The sequence below is a fragment of the Engystomops pustulosus genome, chromosome 7 (genome assembly GCF_040894005.1).
Source record: "Engystomops pustulosus chromosome 7, aEngPut4.maternal, whole genome shotgun sequence".
In the NCBI taxonomy this organism is placed as follows: domain Eukaryota; kingdom Metazoa; phylum Chordata; class Amphibia; order Anura; family Leptodactylidae; genus Engystomops; species Engystomops pustulosus.
In genome coordinates this window covers 55,156,984-55,178,415 of record NC_092417.1, presented here as the reverse complement: position 1 = coordinate 55,178,415, position 21,432 = coordinate 55,156,984, and the positions used below count along the sequence as shown (strand labels likewise).

The following is a 21,432-nucleotide window of genomic DNA, read 5'->3' as shown; positions in this document are numbered from 1 at the left end:
AAAGCAACCTTGATGTTTTTGCAAAAAGCTGAGCAATGAAATGCACAAATCAAGAACATGAGGTGACTGTTTTAGTAATTTGGTAACCGTCTGCTTCATGGTTCATTATTTGCTTTGCAGCTTGGGATAAGCATTGGATGAGCTCCTGCAGACTTTGCTCCTTCAGATAAAACACACATTATTTTTCTCGAAAAGAACGGAAATAGTTTATTGTGATGCTTTAATTTTTCCTGATATTGCTGATTTTCAAACTTGCCAGTTTTTAATAATAACAAAAGGACACTCCAGGGGAATCGTTACCATCTGGTGATCCAACATTGAAGGCCATAAGGTACTCAGCAGAAGCTTATGCCTCATTAATCCTAAAAGTTTATAATACAGAATGGCAAATGAGCACTTGTCACTATGTAATGTACCAACATGGTGTTTATGGTTAAATGTCTCAAAGGCAAAGATTTTTTTTTTTTTTAAGATAGATACCACCTGAACCTTAGAGAAATAAATATGCAAAATCAGTTCCTTTGTTGAGCTGAGATTTTTTATAGATAGAAAAATTGGAAAAAAATATATATTTAAGGTTGTCTTCATTGAAGAACCCTAAAAGGAACCTTTCAGGGAGCTTTGGGACATTAACCACCCACAGGCCCTCATGGTTTGCTGGTTTAGTATCCCAAATAGCTAAACCAGGAATTTTTTTTTTGGCCATTAAAAAAATAAATATATACAGTATATAGAGTACAGACCCAAAGTTCGGACACACCTTCTCATTCAAAGAGTTTTCTGTATTTTCATGATACAATTAAAAATGTAAACTGAAAAGATATCTGCTTTTAAATATAGAAACAAATCTATTTTTCCTTGAAATGTTTTTTATTGTACATTTTGTATAATTTTATATTATATATTTTAGTATATTTGTAGCTAGTACAAAAAGGAATAAAAAAATTTAAATAAGTTGTTAAAAATAAAAACTATAAGAAGATTACCACAGACACAGTGCCACAGTGCCTGGATCTGTAAGTGCCCCTGCTTTATCATGCTTGACTGATGGTAGATTTCATTTAAATTGTAACTATTTATATTAACACTGTAACTATTTATTACTTCTGGTGCTATCTCAAGAAACTATAACCAATCAAGGTCAATCAAGTAGACGAAGTTGGACCTAATATATCAACACCTTAGAACAGTGGTGGCGAACCTATGGCACGGGTGCCAGAGGTGGCCCTTTCTGTGGGCACTCAGGCCGTTGACCCCAAGACAGAGCTCACTAAACAGGACCAAATTCATCAAATCTTCCTGCAGACCCAGGCAATTTAAGAGATGCTGCAATCAGCACTATTTTAAAACGACACTTCATTGGCTGTTCGGAACTGCGGTAAAAGTGAGAATGTTTTGATAGAACTGCAGTATCTTTGTAGGTCATCCCACCGGACCCTACATTCTTACTGTAAAGAGAGACCCTGGTGAGAAGCCACAATGATAGTCTGAATGTGCCTCTTTCTTTCAACTGTATTGGTGGCCTTAAGGGGCGAATACGATTGATAGATGTTGAAGAGCAGGTAGCAATAAGTTACTGCTTAAAATGCAATGTTGGCACTTTGCGGTAAATAAGTGGATTTTGGTTGTAGTTTGGGCACTCGTCTCTTAAAGGTTTGCTACCACTGCCTTAGAAACAATTGCACCTGCCTTTCTATTCCACCAGCCATTCACCTGATTAAAGGGGGTGCAATGTTTCCTTCATTATTTACCCACCCACCAAGAAGTTAATTTAGATTCTTTACCCCAGATGGATTTCTCCTACTATAAACATGGGATGTGTCAGAAATCTTTTTGGCTGAGAGAGCCATGATATGAAGCATAGGTGCATTTTCTCCATTAGCACTCAATTCACTTCCATGGGACTTCTGTCTCCTATCCTTCCCTAGAAGAGAATGAACCACTGGTGAAGCCGAAGCATGGAGAACCTTATTCCCTTGGTTGCTGGGTGTCCCTGCTGGTGTTATATGTCCGTATCTTCTAAGACAGGCCTCCTTAAGTCATCGGGCTCCATAGCAAGCGGCTATATCTGCTGCAGGGGAAGTTACAGGCCTACTATGAGCTTTCTCATATTACTGATATAACCTGTGTCTGTGGAGATAAAGGCCACATTGAGTGATGCCTCAGTTATTACAGAAATCCAGATTGTTCCGTGTAGAAGGGATGAATTAATTCTGTAGTATGATCTGACCATACAGCATGCCTGGCATATTTATCTAGCGGGAACACATGTCCATGACATTGCAGCTTCAAAGCTTTAATTACAATGATGTTCACAAGCCGCACATTGCTTTTATATAGGCCGCGACTATGGCTGTCTTACATGCATATCACAGGATCAAAGCATTAGGCCCATGCTATTAAGTCATATGTTTTTTTCTGTGAACATAGTGCTGACTCTTATTTGCAACTTGCTGCAATTTTGAATCACTATTAAAATATGTGAAGGTTAAATTCTGAAATCCTAATTGTTTTATGGTCTATAATCTGGATTTCTTACTAAGGCCTATTGGCTTTTACAAGCAAAATACAATTTATTATTTAATATCATCACTGAAGGTGAATATCCCTTTACAGCATTATGGATGAAATTCCAAAAGGACAGTGAAGACTGACATGTACAACAATTAGTGCTTTGAAAGACTGTAGGCTGTTTTAGGAGATGTACATAAAATGTGCATATTCAGTTTCCATTACATTGTATTCTTCTTACGTACAAGATATATCATCACTAAGGGTTTATAAATTATTTTAGAAATCAAAAGGAAATCTACCATCAAAATCCACCATTATAAACCAGGGACACTTACTCATAGACCCAGGCACTTTGACTGTGGAAATCTTCATATATCTGTTATCCATGGCCTCCTTCCCTCTAAAATAAACTTTTAAAAATTATGCTAATGAGCCTGAAAGGCTTCAGGGTTGGTTCTAGAGCCTCTCCATGCTGAAGATTCACAGGCTGTTAAATTGTCCCCCCCCCCCTTTTCTCCTGCTCGGCACTTCCCCCTTCTCTCTGCCTGATTTAATCTCACTGGAGCACAAAAAATTCTAGCAAAAACCTAATGTTTCAAAATATAAAAATAATTATCTCATGATGTAAATGGTGTAACAGGAAGAAACATTTCCAGTTTGTCTCTTTTGAACATTCTTAGCCCCATAAAATGTGAACGTTGTAGGTGGTAAGACTTAACAAAATGGTATAAATGTAATATCCCCATGATCGTATAAGTCATAAAGAATAAAGGGGATGTGTCATCTGGACTGTAAAGTGAAAACTAACCCTTATTCCGGGATTTGTTTCCAGTTCCCCAGGACATGTTACAGACTATTAAATGGTTTTATTAGAGAGTAGTGTGTCCAACAGATAACAAGCAGTTTTATAAACAGAAAAATAAAAAAAAAAAGTCCCAAAAGGACAAAAAAAAAGGCAAAATCCTGGAAAAAACAGGTCCTGAAAGTGTGAGGCCCATTCTACACTTGCGTTTTTCACGCGCCTGTTCTGCGCATGCTTTTGACGCACAGAACATGCATGCACTCTGATCCATTCTTATCATTGGGCTTTTTTAGACTTGCATTTTTTTTTGATGCACACACACGTTTTTTTTTACTCACGTCTGTGCATCAAAAACGCATTGCACTCTGAGACACATGCAAGTCCAATGCAAGTGCAATGTGTTTTTCACGCATCAATTGCCATAGAAAAGATAGAGCTCAGTCCTCAGTCCTTTTCACTGAGACACTGAACAAACTCTGATGAAAAATCTCATTTTTTCACTGACCAAACCCTGATCGCACCCTGATCAGACTCTGACGTGATCCGCAACGCAAGTGGGAAAGGGGCAGAACTGTTCTAGTTGCCCATGGCAAACAATCAGCTCAGCTTTCATTTTCCCATAGCTGTTTATAAATTATAAACTGAGCTCTGATTGGTTTCCATGGATAACTAAAACAGTTTTACCTCAGACACATATAATAAATCTCCCCCAATGACATCTTGAGCAGAGCATCAATTTTGTAGTAGTTTAATAATTTAAGATCAACAATAAACCACTGTTTTTGGATTTATTGCTGATTTTTGTCAGGTCACAGATCAATAATAGAGATGAGCGAACACTAAAATGCTCGGGTACTCGTTATTCGAGACGAACTTTTCCCGATGCTCGAGTGCTCGTCTCGAATAACGAACCTCATTGAAGTCAATGGGAGACTCGAGCATTTTTCAAGGGGACCAAGGCTCTGCACAGGGAAGCTTGGCCAAACACCTGGGAACCTCAGAAAAGGATGGAAACACCACGGAAATGGACAGGAAACAGCAGGGGCAGCATGCATGGATGCCTCTGAGGCTGCCTAATCGCACCATTATGCCAAAATTATGGGCAACAGCATGGCCATGACAGAGTGACAGAATGAAGCTAGATAGCATCTAAAACATCCAATAATTGACCCTGACACTATAGGGGACGGCATGCAGAGGCAGCGGCAGCAGCGGCAGGCTAGAGAGTGGCATGGCGACATACCCTAAATGGACTCAGGCTTCAAACCAATGGGTGGCAGAGAGGAACCAAAGGAGGTGAGCAAGAAGCGCTCAAATAATATCGCTACATGATAAAAGTTTGCCAGTATATTTTGTGGATTACACAGCAGGGTGGCGACAAAGTTAACATGGAATCCATGAAAACAACCCAAAATTCTGCCTGACACAGCTCGTTTGATAAGGGGACCATGTATGGAGGCAGTGAACTAGTAGTAGATTAAAGGTGCTGCAGTTAAAACTATGTTAGTTGGATCTTGGCATGGAGCTGGCGCTCCGCTGCCAGGCGAGCTTTCGCCAATCCAAGCCCCTGTCTCTAGGCTACTCCCCAAACAGCACTTCTAAGAACCTTTTGTATAAGATCAAGTGTAGTAGCGTTCTTATAAGTTTAGGATATGCCGGGTGAGGGGAATGTAAACAGATGCGCAAGAAGCGCTGAAATAATATCGGTAAATGATAAAAGTTTGCCAGTATATTTTGTGGATAACACAGCAGGGTGGCGACAAAGTTAACAACTTTGATGTGGAATCCATGAAAACAACCCAAATTTCTGCCTGACACACCTCGTTTGATAAAGGGACGATGTATGGAGGCAGCTATATGGACGACTTTTGGAGGTAGCAATGGAGACAACGTGTGGAGGCTGCTATGGAGACAATTTAATTTGGATAGTGCCTGTATGTGGCAGTCCCAAAAAATTTTCAAACCAGAGGAGCAGGTAGGTGGCCCTCCAGAAAAATGGAATAGATTGAGTGCCTGTAAGTGGCAGTCCCAAAAAGTTTTCAAACCAGAGGAGCAGGTAGGTGGCCCTCCAGAAAAATGGAATAGATTGAGTGCCTGTATGTGGCAGTCCCAAAAAGTTTTCAAACCAGAGGAGCAGGTAGGTGGCCCTCCAGAAAAATGGAATAGATTGAGTGCCTGTATGTGGCAGTCCCAAAAAGTTTTCAAACCAGAGGAGCAGGTAGGTGGCCCTCCAGAAAAATGGAATAGATTGAGTGCCTGTATGTGGCAGTCCCAAAAAGTTTTCAAACCAGAGGAGCAGGTAGGTGGCCCTCCAGAAAAATGGAATAGATTGAGTGCCTGTATGTGGCAGTCCCAAAAATTGTTTAAAACAGAGGACCGGGTCGGTGGCCCTCCAGAAAAATTAAATGCATAAGGTACTATAGCTAGAGCCAGTGGGCCCTGTCAAAAAATAGCCAGTTTCCTCTGCTTTACTGTACAAAGTGGAGGAGAAGGAGGAAAATGAGGAGGAGGAGGAGTGGATCAATTATTCAGGTTGAGCTTCCTTCACCCGGTGGAGATTGGAAATTATGAGAAATCCAGGCTTTATTCATCTTAATAAGCGTCAGCCTGTCAGCGCTGTCAGTCGACAGGCGTGTACGCTTATCGGTGATGATGCCACCAGCTGCACTGAAAACCCGCTCGGACAAGACGCTAGCGGCAGGGCAGGCAAGAACCTCCAAGGCGTACAGCGCCAGTTCGTGCCACATGTCCAGCTTTGAAACCCAGTAGTTGTAGGGAGCTGTGTGATCATTTAGGACGATGGTATGGTCAGCTACGTACTCCCTCACCATCTTTCTGTAAAGATCAGCCCTACTCTGCCGAGACTGGGGACAGGTGACAGTGTCTTGCTGGGGTGACATAAAGCTGGCAAAAGCCTTGTAAAGCGTACCCTTGCCAGTGCTGGACAAGCTGCCTGCTCGCCTACTCTCCCTCGCTACTTGTCCCGCAGAACTACGCACTCTGCCGCTAGCGCTGTCAGAAGGGAAATACTGTTTCAGCTTGTGCACCAGGGCCTGCTGGTATTCATGCATTCTCACACTCCTTTCCTCTGCAGGGATGAGAGTGGCAAGATTTTGCTTGTACCGTGGGTCCAGGAGAGTGAACACCCAGTAATCGGTGCTGGAATAAATTCTTTGAACGCGAGGGTCACGGGATAGGCAGCCTAGCATGAAATCTGCCATATGCGCCAGAGTACCAACGCGTAAGAATTCACTCCCCTCACTGGCCTGACTGTCCATTTCCTCCTCCTCCAACTCCTCCAACTCCTCTTCTTCTGCCCATACACGCTGAACAGTGAAGGACTCAACAATGGTCCCCTCTTGTGTCTCGCCAACATTCTCCTCCTCTTCCTCCTCATCCTCCTCCACCTCCACCTCCTCCGATATGCGCTGAGAAACAGACCTGAGGGTGCTTTGGCTATCAACAAGGGAATCTTCTTCCCCCGTCTCTTGTGACGAGCGCAAAGCTTCCGACTTCATGCTGATCAGAGAGTTTTTCAACAGGCCAAGCAGCGGGATGGTGAGGCTGATGATGGCGGCATCGCCACTGACCATCTGTGTTGACTCCTCAAAGTTACTCAGCACCTGACAGATATCAGACATCCACGTCCACTCCTCATTGTAGACTTGAGGAAGCTGACTGACCTGACTACCAGTTCTGGTGGAAGTTGACATCTGGCAGTCTACAATGGCTCGGCGCTGCTGGTAAACTCTGGATAACATGGTCAGTGTTGAATTCCACCTCGTGGGCACGTCGCACAACAGTCGGTGAGCGGGCAGTTGGAGGCGGCGCTGCGCTGCCCTGAGAGTGGCAGCATCTGTGCTGGACTTCCTGAAATGCGCACAGATGCGGCGCACCTTCGTGAGCAAATCAGACAGATTGGGGTATGTCTTGAGGAAACGCTGAACTATCAGATTTAACACATGGGCCAGGCATGGCACATGTGTCAGTCTGCCGAGTTGCAGAGCCGCCACCAGGTTACGGCCGTTGTCACACACAACCATGCCTGGCTTCAGGTTCAGCGGTGCCAGCCACAGATCAGTCTGCGCCGTGATGCCCTGTAATAGCTCTTGGGGGGTGTGCCTTTTATCGCCTAGGCTCAGCAGTTTGAGCACCGCCTGCTGTCGCTTAGCGACGGCACTGCTGCTGTGCCTAGAGCTACCGACTGATGGCGCCGTGCCCACGGATGGTAGTTCGGAGGAGGAGGTGGAGGAGGGGTGGGAGGAGGAGGAGGCATAGTAGGCCTGAAACACCTGGACCGAGGTAGGCCCCGCAATCCTCGGCGTCGGCAGTATATGACCAGCCGCAGGGTCAGACTCGCTCCCAGCCTCCACCAAGTTAACCCAATGTGCCGTCAGCGATATATAGTGGCCCTGCCCGGCAGCACTCGTCCACGTGTCCGTGGTCAGGTGGACCTTGTCAGAAACGGCGTTGGTCAGGGCACGGATGATGTTGTCTGACACGTGCTGGTGCAGGGCTGGGACGGCACATCGGGAAAAGTAGTGGCGGCTGGGGACCGAATACCGAGGGGCGGCCGCCGCCATGAGGTTGCGAAAGGCCTCGGTCTCTACTAGCCTATAGGGCAGCATCTCCAGGCTAAGCAATCTGGAGATGTGCACATTAAGGGCTTGGGCGTGCGGGTGGGTTGCACTATATTTGCGTTTCCGCTCCAGCGTCTGGGGTATGGAGAGCTGAACGCTGGTGGATGCTGTGGAGGATCGTGGAGGCGACGATGGGGTTTTTGTGGCAGGGTCCTGGGCAGGGGGCTGACTATCAGCTGACACAGGGGAAGGAGCAGTGGTGTGCACGGCCGGAGGTGAACGGGCTTGTTGCCACTGAGTGGGGTGTTTAGCATTCATATGCCTGCGCATACTGGTGGTAGTTAAGCTAGTAGTGGTGGAACCCCTGCTGAGCCTGGTTTGGCAAATGTTGCACACCACAGTCCGTCGGTCATCCGGTGTTTCCTTAAAGAACCTCCAGACTTCTGAAGATCTAGCCCTCGCCGCAAGAGCCCTCGCCACGGGAGCTTCACTAGTTGACACATTTGGCGCTGATGCACCAGCTCTGGCCCTGCCTCTCCGTCTGGCCCCACCACTGCCTCTTCCAACCTGTTCTGGTCGAGGACTCTCCTCCGTCTCAGAAGCACTGTGTTCACCCGGCCTCTCAACCCAGCTTGGGTCTGTCACCTCATCATCCTCCGATCCCTCAGTCTGCTCCCCCCTCGGACTTCCTGCCCTGACAACAACTTCCCCACTGTCTGACAACCGTGTCTCCTCATCGTCGGACACCTCTTTACACACTTCCACTACGTCAAGAAGGTCATCATCACCCACAGACTGTGACTGGTGGAAAACCTGGGCATCGGAAAATTGCTCAGCAGCAACCGGACAAGTGGTTTGTGACTGTGGGAAGGGTCCAGAAAACAGTTCCTCAGAGTATGCCGGTTCAAATGCCAAATTTTCCTGGGAGGGGGCAGACTGGGGGGGAGGAGGCTGAGGTGCAGGAGCTGGAGGAGTGGCGATTTCGGTGACATGGGTGGACTGCGTGGAAGACTGACTGGTGGACAAATTGCTCGAAGCATTGTCAGCAATCCACGACATCACCTGTTCGCACTGTTCTGGCCTCAACAGTGCTCTACCACGAGTCCCAGTAACTTCAGACATGAACCTAGGGAGTGTAGCTCTGCGGCGTTCCCCTGCTCCCTCATAAGCAGGTGGTGTCTCACCCCGCCCAGGACCACGGCCTCTGACCCCTGCAATAGTTGGACGCCCACGTCCCCGCCCTCGTCCTCTACCCCTAGCCCTCGGGTTAAACATTTTTAAAATGAGAGTTATAACTTTAATTTTTTTTTAACTTTTTTTTGTGTTTTTTGTTTTTTTTTGTGTTTTTGAGTTTTTAAAAACAAACGATGCTATCCTATAGCTATGGCTATTTTCTAGCCAAGTATGAAAGCACACTACTATGCCAGATGAGATGACACTGAGTTATTAAACAAAATAAACGTAAAATAAAAAAGGAAAAATGGCAGACTGTGCCGAATTGAAATCCAACCCCTACAAAATTTTCCCACTTCGGTCTTTGCAATGGATATGTGCGTCACTAAGCGCAAAACACAGCGGTCGCAAGTCTCACTACAAATTGCTCACAATTGGCTAGTAGATGCACTGCAGCAAGTACAGCCACCAGCAGATCAACCAGAAATCAAATATATAACGCTACTGTAGGCGCAAGTAAGCCGTTTGGATTCTCCTATGGCTATTTTCTAGCCAAGTATGAAAGCACACTAATATGCCAGATGAGATGACACTGAGTTATTAAACAAAATAAACGTAAAATAAAAAAGGACAAATGGCAGACTGTGCCTAATTGAAATCCAACCCCTACTAAATTTTCCCACTTCGGTCTTTGCAATGGATATGTGCGTCACTAAGCGCAAAACACAGCGGTCGCAAGTCTCACTACAAATTGCTCACAATTGGCTAGTAGATGCACTGCAGCAAGTACAGCCACCAGCAGATCAACCAGAAATCAAATATATAACGCTACTGTAGGCGCAAGTAAGCCGTTTGGATTCTCCTATGGCTATTTTCTAGCCAAGTATGAAAGCACACTAATATGCCAGATGAGATGACACTGAGTTATTAAACAAAATAAACGTAAAATAAAAAAGGACAAATGGCAGACTGTGCCTAATTGAAATCCAACCCCTACTAAATTTTCCCACTTCAGTCTTTGCAATGGATATGTGCGTCACTAAGCGCAAAACACAGCGGTCGCAAGTCTCACTACAAATTGCTCACAATTGACTAGTAGATGCACTGCAGCAAGTACAGCCACCAGCAGATCAACCAGAAATCAAATATATAACGCTACTGTAGGCGCAAGTAAGCCGTTTGGATTCTCCTATGGCTATTTTCTAGCCAAGTATGAAAGCACACTAATATGCCAGATGAGATGACACTGAGTTATTAAACAAAATAAACGTAAAATAAAAAAGGACAAATGGCAGACTGTGCCTAATTGAAATCCAACCCCTACTAAATTTTCCCACTTCGGTCTTTGCAATGGATATGTGCGTCACTAAGCGCAAAACACAGCGGTCGCAAGTCTCACTACAAATTGCTCACAATTGGCTAGTAGATGCACTGCAGCAAGTACAGCCACCAGCAGATCAACCAGAAATCAAATATATAACGCTACTGTAGGCGCAAGTAAGCCGTTTGGATTCTCCTATGGCTATTTTCTAGCCAAGTATGAAAGCACACTAATATGCCAGATGAGATGACACTGAGTTATTAAACAAAATAAACGTAAAATAAAAAAGGACAAATGGCAGACTGTGCCTAATTGAAATCCAACCCCTACTAAATTTTCCCACTTTGGTGTTTGAGGTGGATATGTGTGCCACTAAGAGCTAAACACAACGGTAGCAAGTCCCCCTGCTAATTCCTCACAAAATGGTACTAGATGCAAATAAAAAAAAAAAAAAGTAGAACGTTATTGTAGCCCTAAGAAGGGCTGTTGGGTTCTTGGAGAATCACTCCTGCCTAACAGTAAGCTAATAGAACACCCTAACGCTTTCCCTGACCAGCAGCAGCTCTCTCCCTAGCGGCATCCAGACACAGAATGATCCGAGCAGCGCGGGCAGCGGCTAGTCTATCCCAGGGTCACCTGATCTGGCCAGCCAACCACTGCTATCGACGTGTAAGGGTACCACGTCATGCTGGGTGGAGTGCAGAGTCTCCTGGCTTGTGATTGGCTCTGTTTCTGGGCGCCAAAAAGCAAAACGGCGGGAGCTGCCATTTTCTCGAGCGGGCGAAGTATTCGTCCGAGCAACGAGCAGTTTCGAGTACGCTAATGCTCGACCGAGCATCAAGCTCGGACGAGCATGTTCGCTCATCTCTAATCAATAACAGTTATGATTTTCCATGAATGAGAGGATCATGACTCTAAATGGTCAGTTCAAAAGTACATAATAAACACAGATGGACCAGCACAATTATACCTATAAACAAACACACATTTCCATAGCATTTCTATATCCATGTACAGTACAATACATTTTATATGTTAACAATCAAACGCCATACAATAAATGTACTTGGTATAAAGGCTAGTGCCTGCAACTGCCTGGATGTATGTGCTTTATCATGCTTGATTTTGATGATAGATTTAGAATAATGCGAAATAGACCCTAGTTCTTAAGGGGGTTTACAATCAGCCCCAGTGATATGAAACTAATTATATCATATTATAGCGCCCTCTATGTGTTATGCAAAAATACCTTTATTTTCTCCAAATGTTTAACTTTGGAGTGATTTGTGAATTGGCATCTTCAACTTCTTTTCAATGGCCCCTTCCCATTATACAGTCTGGCACTTCCCAAGAGTAATGCATCTTAATAAACCCACTGTGATGGCAAATCGGGTGAATTCTTTGTGGCCAGTGTCTCTGGTGCATAGGCAGTTTATTTATGCCCGCTCATGCCCCTGACACATTGGACATAGTGGTATGTCGCGGCAGTGGGTGTAATGAGATGTATGGGATCCTGAGCAGTACCGGAATGTGTAATGCAAGGGCGCATGACAAAGTTTGCTCTGGGAGCAAGAACAACACCCCATATTTATGAAGACGTTAATTTCCTTACTACTGCTTTGGTACTCGGTGGGACATACTGTTATCTATGTGTTACTGTAGTAAATTTGTTTCTCTGGTAGATCAAAATTACTTAAACCTTAGGTAGTATATTTTTTACTTTTGAGGTATATGTCAAGTACTAAGCTCACCAATATGCCTTGCTCTAGCAAATCTGAACACCAACACTCTATAAAAGCTTCACCGCCATATGTATCCCCCCCCAACACTAGGATGTAACTGATGGGAGGAGATATGAAGGCAGAGGAGGTCTATGGTATGTAATAGCATAATGGTGCTAATATTGTAGATCATTGCGCAGCTGCCTTGCAGTACATTTCTTGGTCCATGGGGCCAATGATTTTTTATTGCTATCTATTACTTTACACCACTACTCAACCACAAGGGTTAAAATCTTTCCGAATCACTCTGACACTTTTTTTTTTCCATCCAAGTCATCGCTTCCAAATAAATGTATTTTCATAGAGGTGTACGGTGCACGTGTTATGTGTTGATGAAATACAGTGTCACACTTCATTGGTTACATGCATCTGAATATGAGCAGACCGGGGAAAAGGAAAACTGTAGCATGTTCTCAATTTCACCCGAGACTGGTCAGTGCATATTACAACAGCTGAGACAAGACTGTGTGAGCGGATGATGAATTCTCCTCCACAATGGAATGGAAATGAGTGCAGACTATTAGAACATTCGCCTCACAGTGCAGGTATAGACAGCAGCCTCTACAACATTCCCTCTTCTCTCCTCAATAGTTTCCATCAAAAATAATGATAGAAAAGTTGTCACATATGGTATGAGTGATATATGGTCGTACTTTTTCGTTTGTCTTGTCTCACAGGAGACTCGGAGAAAGGGTAAAACAATATTCTAAAACAGTAGTCTAGGGGAAAAAATATCCCCAATTCAGGAAATACACAATTTGGGATGAGCCCAATAACTAGGGTGTTCAATAAATTCTCAGTAATGGCATATTCTGTATACAGTACTTTAGCTCTTATTTTAGCTCCTCATGATCTTGTTTTTACAAAAAAAAGGCTAATGAACATGAGGGTCTCCAAGCTTTATAGCCGTTAATTAAGCCCAAAATTTTTAAAGCCTTTTTCTGTAAAAACAAGTATAAGAAGCAAAAATAAGAGTGGATCCTGCCAGAGGGGGTACACACCTTCATGTAAGTGTGTTTGGTTTACAATCATTGATCCTGCTGGTAGATTTACTTTAATGTAATTCTACCATATATATACATTACTTCATTTTGGATTTTATAAAAAAAAAATCCTATAAAGATAATTTCCGATAAAATGTAGCCATTTTGTCCCTTAGAAACAAGATGACCACCACCACCATCTTTAGCCATCTTTACCAATGGGTCGGCTGCAGTAACACCCCGCCATTTCATATCATATCTCTCTCTCTCTCATATATATATATATTATACACCGAATTTCATGCAAAAAAAAAATGAAAAGACCATGTTTAGTGTCTTAAAGAGGACCTTAAATCAGTTTAAATTAATTTACTGGACATAAATTTAAAAAAAAATGGCTAGGGGGAAAGGGGCTGGGGGGAGGATTATGGGGGGCATATTTGGTGGATGGGTTTTCCAGGGTGACAGGTCCTCTTTAAATTTCTGATATGCTGCACCCCTCCCAATCAGGGTTATGTGTGGTTCCTTGTCTCATGATTGCGTGGGTTTCCTCCGGGTCCTCCCACATTCCAAAAACATACTGGAAGGTTGGTTAGATTGTCAACCCCAGTGGGGACAGGGACTGATCTGACAAGCTGTGTGCAGCGCTGCATAATCTGTGTGCGCTAAATAAATAAAGGAATCATTATTCTTATTATGATCCTGTTGAATACCGCTTGCAATTTTATTCCCATAGTGTAAATGAATAGAGCTGTGTATATTTCTAGTCACTTCTACCATCAGTCTTTGTTTGGATGTCATAAACAAAAACTTTGATTTTGCTTTTCTTATGGGAAGGCATCTTAAGATTGTTTGTTTTAAACTATTAAAAATTAATAAACATTTTTAAAAACCACACCAGTGTTGTCCGTGGCTGAGCCTCAACCAAATGATTGCTGCCTTACCAGCCACAGCCTAGACTTATCATTCTTATAGACATTTATAGAGACAATCCTTATACTAGGCAGTTCCTTTATACTATGCTGAATTGTGGAATTTTTATCATGTGGATTGGAACCTGTAACAGATCCGTGCGTTGCTCATGCCTGGGCGTTGTTGGTGAGCTGGATACTATAGCTACATCCACAGCCACTGATTGTACCTCTGCCCTTAAGGTAAGTATTCACCACAAGGCAGTGACTTATTTCTAATCTCACTACTGGACATCTGCTTGTAATATTCTGTGGATTCTCCAAGGCCAGATAAAACAAGCATTTACGATATTGACTCTTGGTTGCATGTTGTGCTGTGGCCTGTGTGTTATTTCCAAAGTAAGCAGTTTTAATCAAGCAGTTGTGTAAATCTGCTTATTAAACATTCAAATTAATAAATTATTCAGGAGGATAATGTGCTTGTTTGTGTATTTGGATAGAATCTAAAAATACTCTTTATATCCCAGCAGAAAATTGTCTCTATATACAGCACATTCAATAATGGTTATTAAAATCTGAGATAGTAACAGAGTCAAAAGTACAGCTATCCGTCTCCTTCCTGCATGAACAGAGCAGTAATTACACTGAGTAACATGCTGGGTCAGCACTCTCCAGGCAGATTCTCCTAAATGATTGCAAAGTCCCTTACTTGAGAGGGACAACTGGAAAAAAATCTTTTTCAATTACCATTTCATTTGGCTGCATATAGCAAATTGGAATTTGTCCATATTCAAAAATACTAATTTGTCTCTCCTATATAAGTATGGTGCATGATGGAATTGATTGTCTGGAACACTTAGGATTTACAGGGAAAACGAATACAACGTTAATTTAAAAATTGTAGTTTTCGGGGTATTTTGAGAGCCATCCAAGAGCCACCAACTTTATGCACTCCTGTCCTTCTGTCATGCAACTTTCACAGATTACGTAGAGGTCATGCACTTCATGACAGCAATGAGCGGAGCTTTGCGTTCTCTGCCAGCTGTCATGGTGTAGGCCCACATCCTGGCAAAGCCTTTGGTGCCCACATTAAGCAGAAGTCATGCACTTCATGACAGCAATGAACGGAGCTTTGCGTTCTCTGCCAGCTGTCACAGTGTAGGCCCACATCCTGGCAAAGCCCCTGGTGCCCACATTAAGCAGAAGTCATGCACTTCATGACAGCATTGAGTGTAGCTTTGCGTCCTCTGCCAGCTGTCATGGTAAATGGCGCACATTCTACCAAAGCCCTTGGCGTGCTCAGTCCTAAAGAAAAAGATGGTGACCTAATCTTAGCTTGCATCATGTAATCTGTCATGCAAAAATATAGAAACATATTCTTAATGTACATTTTTCTAATTTCAGCTTTAAAAAAAGGACGTTACTGGATAACCCCCGATCCCTACCACAAAGATGACAACATCCAAATTGGCCGAGAGGTGAAAATATCTTGTCAAGTGGAAGCCATTCCATCTGAAGAACTAACCTTTAGTTGGTTTAAAAATGGCCGCCCTCTACGAAGTTCTGAAAGAATGGTCATTACTCAGACAGATCCTGATGTTTCCCCAGGCACCACCAATCTGGATATCATTGATTTAAAATTTACAGACTTTGGGACATACACATGTGTTGCTTCGCTGAAAGGGGGAGGTGTTCCAGATATCAGCAATGATGTGAACATATCCAGCAGCACAGGTAAGGTATTTTATTTAAATATTTTTATTTTCCATATGACTCCTATAAGCACCTATATGCCCTTCATATGACTCCTATAGGCCCCTTTAAGAATTAGTGCAATACTAAAATTAACATAAATACAATTGATAACCCAAAATGACAACCCTTTGCATCCATCAAAGCACCATCTCAATCATTAATGAAAAAAAGGAACAGGTCTGTCTTTTAGGTTCCAGAAATGATAACTATCCTAGAAAATTCTCCACAATTAATTTCTACAGTATGGGGAAGATTTATAACCGGCACTACAATCAACACCATGTGGGCGTGGAGTGGTGGTTGCCTGTGCACTTGCCTTAGCCTGTAAACTTCTGCATTGACGTTCACAGGCTGTTGCCCGGCAGTTTATCCGCTGTGGCAGATACTTCAAGAGGCTGAAGCCTGATGATATATAAACGACAAAGGGTGGGCAGCGCCCTGGAGCACTGGCTATGAAAAGGGTCTCCCTATGTATCTTTTCTTGTACTTTGTGTTTGGAAGAGGAGCAATTCATTTTTTTTTTAAGTCAAATGATGATCCAACTGGAAGGAAGGTGTGGGGGAGGTAGTAGGTTAGCATAAGGGAAATGGTTCCTTTAGCTTAAACTATTTTAAGGTTTCCAGATTCCTAAAATGTCTCTCTAAGAATATTGTACATGTGTACTGGAAAAGTAAAGAAAGAGTAGCGCTCATAGGGTAACTACTTTTTTTTTGTAAAATATAAAAATGGTCTGCTCAACTTTAGGAGTTCTGCTGTAGGTTAGTTATAAAGTTTGTTAGGAACAACTTCTGCAGGTCTTCTTCTCTTCCTGGAACCTTGTAGGGGCCAGTTTCTTGGTACAAAAAAGTGGACTATGATGCCAGAGACTAAACAAACCAGGAAGCAAAAATATCTCCAGTTTCATCATAGAAGTCTATTCTTACTTCTTTAAGAATATTATGTGACTGTAACACCTGTGTTGGTGTCATCATCTGTCTGTGGTATGCATCTGAGAAGACAGTGACTGTATCTTTGTACCTAACTGAACTGCAGTGTGAACATGGGTTTAGCTGGGTATGCTGTTTGTATTGATTAAGTTCTACACCCATCTCTTTCCTGCAGCATTAGCTGTGGTTAATTATAAGTTAACCCATTGTGACAGCTTCTCACACTAGTCACTTGCTCCCTAGGGTGTTAACTATAGAATTTCTTCTTGGTTTGGTCCATACCTTCTTTGTGACTGTTCATTGTTTTCCTAGTATCCTGATCTTTAGCACCTGTTCAGACTACTGCACTGTTTTGTGGTATTTTACTATGTTGTGACCAGGCTCTGGTGACTTTTCTTATCTGTTTGTACTGTTTTGTATTTGTCTCTGTGTTTTGCACTTTGGCATAGGGAGGGATCGACGACCAGTTGCTGGTTTGAGTAAGTAGGTAGGACGAGATTGGTGAGTGCAGAATCAGGGGTTACTAATTGTCACGGGTGCTTATCCATTAAAAAGTATTGCGTTTAGTGCATCATGTTCTTCTACGTGGCGTCATGTTCATCTGTTTGGGTTCCAGGACCTTAAGGGATTAATGTCCCTGAATAAAGCTAAAGTTAGCCAAAAATATTTTATTTTTGTTGCTTAAATTTCATATGCTTTATAAGTTCTTTTAGAAGCTTTCCTATTCCTTTAAGGTCTGTGAGGTCTAACTGTCCTTTAAAGCCTATCTACTGAAACTGAAAAGATAAAAGTCTGCCATATTATTATTTTCTATTCCTCTGGATGTGGAAGCTATTACTTCAGCATTATTTTGGCTAACACAAGCACGGCTCCTTGTAAATCATATCTGGGTTTTCATTAAAGATTGTATTGCTAGAGGGGTATTTATACAGCTTTTTCTGTAACTGTGAAGCAGAGTTCAATCAGTAGTATCAAATTAAAGACACACAACCCATCTGAGCGGCAATTGCTTCTCTCAGCTACAAAGTGATTTTTGCATTCTGTCTTTTAAAGCTGTACACAATATAAGTTATGTTAGACTTCCGATGCTGCAAGGGATATAGAAAAGGATGTAGAAGCTGTAAATGGTTATATGATCCATTGACTTTTATAGCCTTAAGCATAAGACATTATACTTCTTCCCTAGGTATCCTAAAAAGGGGGGTTTGAAATAAGTTGGATGGATGAAGTAGGGTTGAACTGGTTATTTGGAGGACTTATGGCAAAGCCATAATGGGGCACATTTACTTACCTGTCCCTGCGCATTCCCCGATCCGTTATGTCCGACGAGAATGAACTCTGCTGCGATTCACTGAGATCGTGCACCCAATTTCCTGCATGTGTCGCTTCCCTGATCAGGTCCACCGGAGTTCACCATCTTCTTCACGGTGCATGTAAGTGCATTGGTTGCGTGACAGAATTTTTAAGTTAAATCCTGCGGTTTGTCCGAATCAGTCGTATTGTCCAATGACCGGCCCCACGATTTCTGTTGCATAAAAGCCGGCGCCGAGGCGCGTGCGACACGATCCCCTTTTAAATGCCTGTTCCCCGGAAAACCGGTGGAAATGTGGCCGCGGGAATCTTAGTAAATAAGACCAATAAAATGATTGGTCATTTATGCATTACAGGGCTATAAGTAAGTCACATCTTAAAGGAAAACTACAATAAAATCATAATCACTGATTATAACCAATGAAGCCATATGAGGTCTTGTTTTATGTGACAGGCACTGTTATCAGAAACCTATAACCTTTGTTAACTATTTTATTGAAACTGAAAAGAAGAAAACTATTTTACCATCATTTACATTATTACTAGTGTACCATAAATAATATTTTACATTCATTCTTCAGATCAATAGATTTTGCATCTTTACTTGATTTATGCATGGACTTGTTTTTAGTAGTATGAAAAATAGATTTTTTTGTATTATTTTATAATATTAAAGGGAGTCTAACCACCACCCCAATCTGTTAGCAGTATGTTATGGAGAAATGCACTAAAATTGATAAAAAATAACTTCATTATTTCTGTCCATTATTCCGTTCCTGAGAAATTACCATTTTTGTATGCAAACAAGGCAGTTGGTGCACCCAGAGTGTGTCCTGCAGAGTCTGTCTTTGATTAGACCACAACCTTTTCTAACCACTGACCTCTACATCAATTATTCATTTATATCTTTCTATTTCTAAGTTTTGAAAATGTGTCAGGTGGGCAGTCCTACTAGTGATTGACAGTTATTTCTGGATGTAGACCAAACATGAGGACTATTGATCAGTGATAATCTCTTGTCTTGATAATCTTGATTCTTCTACACGCTAAAAGCATAGAGAATGGAGATGAATAAATAAATACATAAAAAGTTCTACAGAATATTCCTAACAAAACTATATATTAATCTATTCCTCCTACACTAGAACATGCTGCCTACCAATTACATCCCATTTTCATGGTGATGAGTTCCCATTAATACCAATCCACTAAAAATACAACAGTATATAGGCAGCCAAGTGTCTAGTCGTGTGGTTTAAAATGTTCAAATGGCTTATGATGGTACTGGAATTTTAAGTTGGTGGCCAAATTCCTGACCTAGAGAATAACAGAAATTCATGATAAAAGGTGTAAACCACTCACTTTGTAAAATAGACATCTAAGCATTTGTAATGGGTCTAGTCCAGGTAAATATTTGCCTGTCCCATGAAATTATAATTTTAAAACATCATTTTCTTAAAAGGAGCAATGTACCATTGTAAATAACAGAAGAAAGGCCCAACACAGAGTTGTAAGAAAATACACAATACAGGCAGTCCCCGGGTTACGTACAGGATAGGTCCTATAGGCTTGTTCTTAAGTTGAATTTGTATGGAAGTCGGAACTGTATATTTTATAAATGTAGCCCCAGCCAAATTTTTTGTAGTCTAGGGCTAAAGTACAGTAAATTACCAACATCCAGAGGACCGTTTGTAACTAGGGGTTGTCTGTAAGTCGGGTGTTCTTAAGTAGGGGGCCGCCTGTATAGTGCAGGATACAGGAATTTACTAAAATAAATCACATTTTAACCGGTTACCACCCACCGTTTATTCACGGCGCGTGTCAGGTCCCGGTGGCTGAGCCCTTTCTACAGCCAGTAAGTCTTTGCTGCATATTGCAGTAAAGACTTACCGTTAACACCCAGGATTGGTGCAAGCACCGGTCGCGGGTGTTATCCCGGTGATCGCCGCCAGCAAAACTGCCGACGGCTTCAGGAAGTTGGTGGTATATAATAGGATAAATCAGACAACCTAGGGTTAAAGTACCCTTAGGGAGTTGGAAAAATAGTAAAAATAAAAATAAAAAGTTTTAAAAAAAATTATAAAAAACCCTAAAAATTTAAATCACCCCCCCCCCTTTCCCTAGGACTGAAATGAATATAAATAAACATGAACATATTGTGAACATATTAGATATCACCTCGTCTGAAATATCAAAATATAATAAGGCTTTTTCACTGCATTTAACCCTGGAAAATAGCACACAAAGTCAAAAATGGCCCTTTTTTGCCATTTTGAAAAATATAAAAAAATCAATAAAAAGTGATCAAAATGTTGTACCATCCTAAAAGTGATATCATTAAAAAATTAATCAAAAGTAGCAAAAAATGATACCACCCACAGCTCCATACAACAAAGTATGAAAAAGTTATTAGCGCCAGAAGATGGCAAAATTAAAAAAATAATTTTCAGGGGGTTTTAATTTTTGTAAATGTAGGAAAACATTATAAAGCCTATACAAATTAGTTATATGCATAATCGTACTGACCCAAAGAATTAAGTAGACACGTCAGTGAAAGCTGTAAAACCCAAGCCCACAAGAAAACTCTGCAATTGCGTTTTTTCAACATTTTCACTGCATTTGGAAATTTTTTCCCACTTCCCAGTACGCGGCATGAAATATACAATACAATCACTATGAAGTGCAATTTGTTATGCAGAAAACAAGCTTTACGTGTAAAAATAAAAAAAGTTATAGATTTTTGAACGTGGGGAGTGAAAAATGGAAGTGAAAAAACAAAAAAGGGCCTGGTCCTTAACCGGTTAATAAAAGGGTTGTCTAGTCCTTTTGTCTGATCAGATTTGACAGGTTATCAGTATTAGATAAGTGGGGAACCAACAGCAGTCAAATGTCCCAGAATTCTCCATGCAGTTCACTGAAACTGAATTGAGACAGAAGCTCATGGAGGACTGCAACTTGGTGCCAGTTCAAGTGCGCCCCCTAACAAAATGCATCAGGGGCGAGATAATTCCATTAAGAGATCCTTTTAACCAAAAAACATTTGTAGAAGGTTGACAACACTGTTTTACTCCATTAACCCCTTAAATATGCAGAGCTTTTCCATGTATGGAGCAGTGTGAAGGCTTGTTTTTGGCATTACAAATTGTACTTCTTATTGACAGTTTCTGAGGCCAATAACTTTTTCATACTTGGATTTACGGACCTATGTAAGGTGTAATTTTTTGTGGGATGAGATGCTGTTCCCAATGCTACCATGTTGGGGACTGTAAGACCTTTTAATTTTTTTATGAGTTGCAAAATGGCAAAACAGTGACGATTCGGATATTTGGGCTTTTGCCCGTTACGTGGTCTACGCTGGGAATAACCGTTTTTTGG

At 42.0% G+C, this 21,432-nt stretch overlaps 1 protein-coding gene across 2 annotated transcripts in view; it reads left to right on the top strand.

The window, feature by feature from the left end:
* The window catches only part of MDGA2 (MAM domain containing glycosylphosphatidylinositol anchor 2), a 453,765-nt gene that overhangs the window by 339,955 nt on the left and 92,378 nt on the right, over positions 1 to 21,432 (top strand). For both annotated transcript variants that reach the window (XM_072115988.1, XM_072115986.1), the window contains exon 7: positions 15,470 to 15,799. In XM_072115988.1, the coding sequence (XP_071972089.1) occupies positions 15,470 to 15,799 (330 nt within the window). The remainder of the gene's footprint in view (positions 1 to 15,469; positions 15,800 to 21,432) is intronic.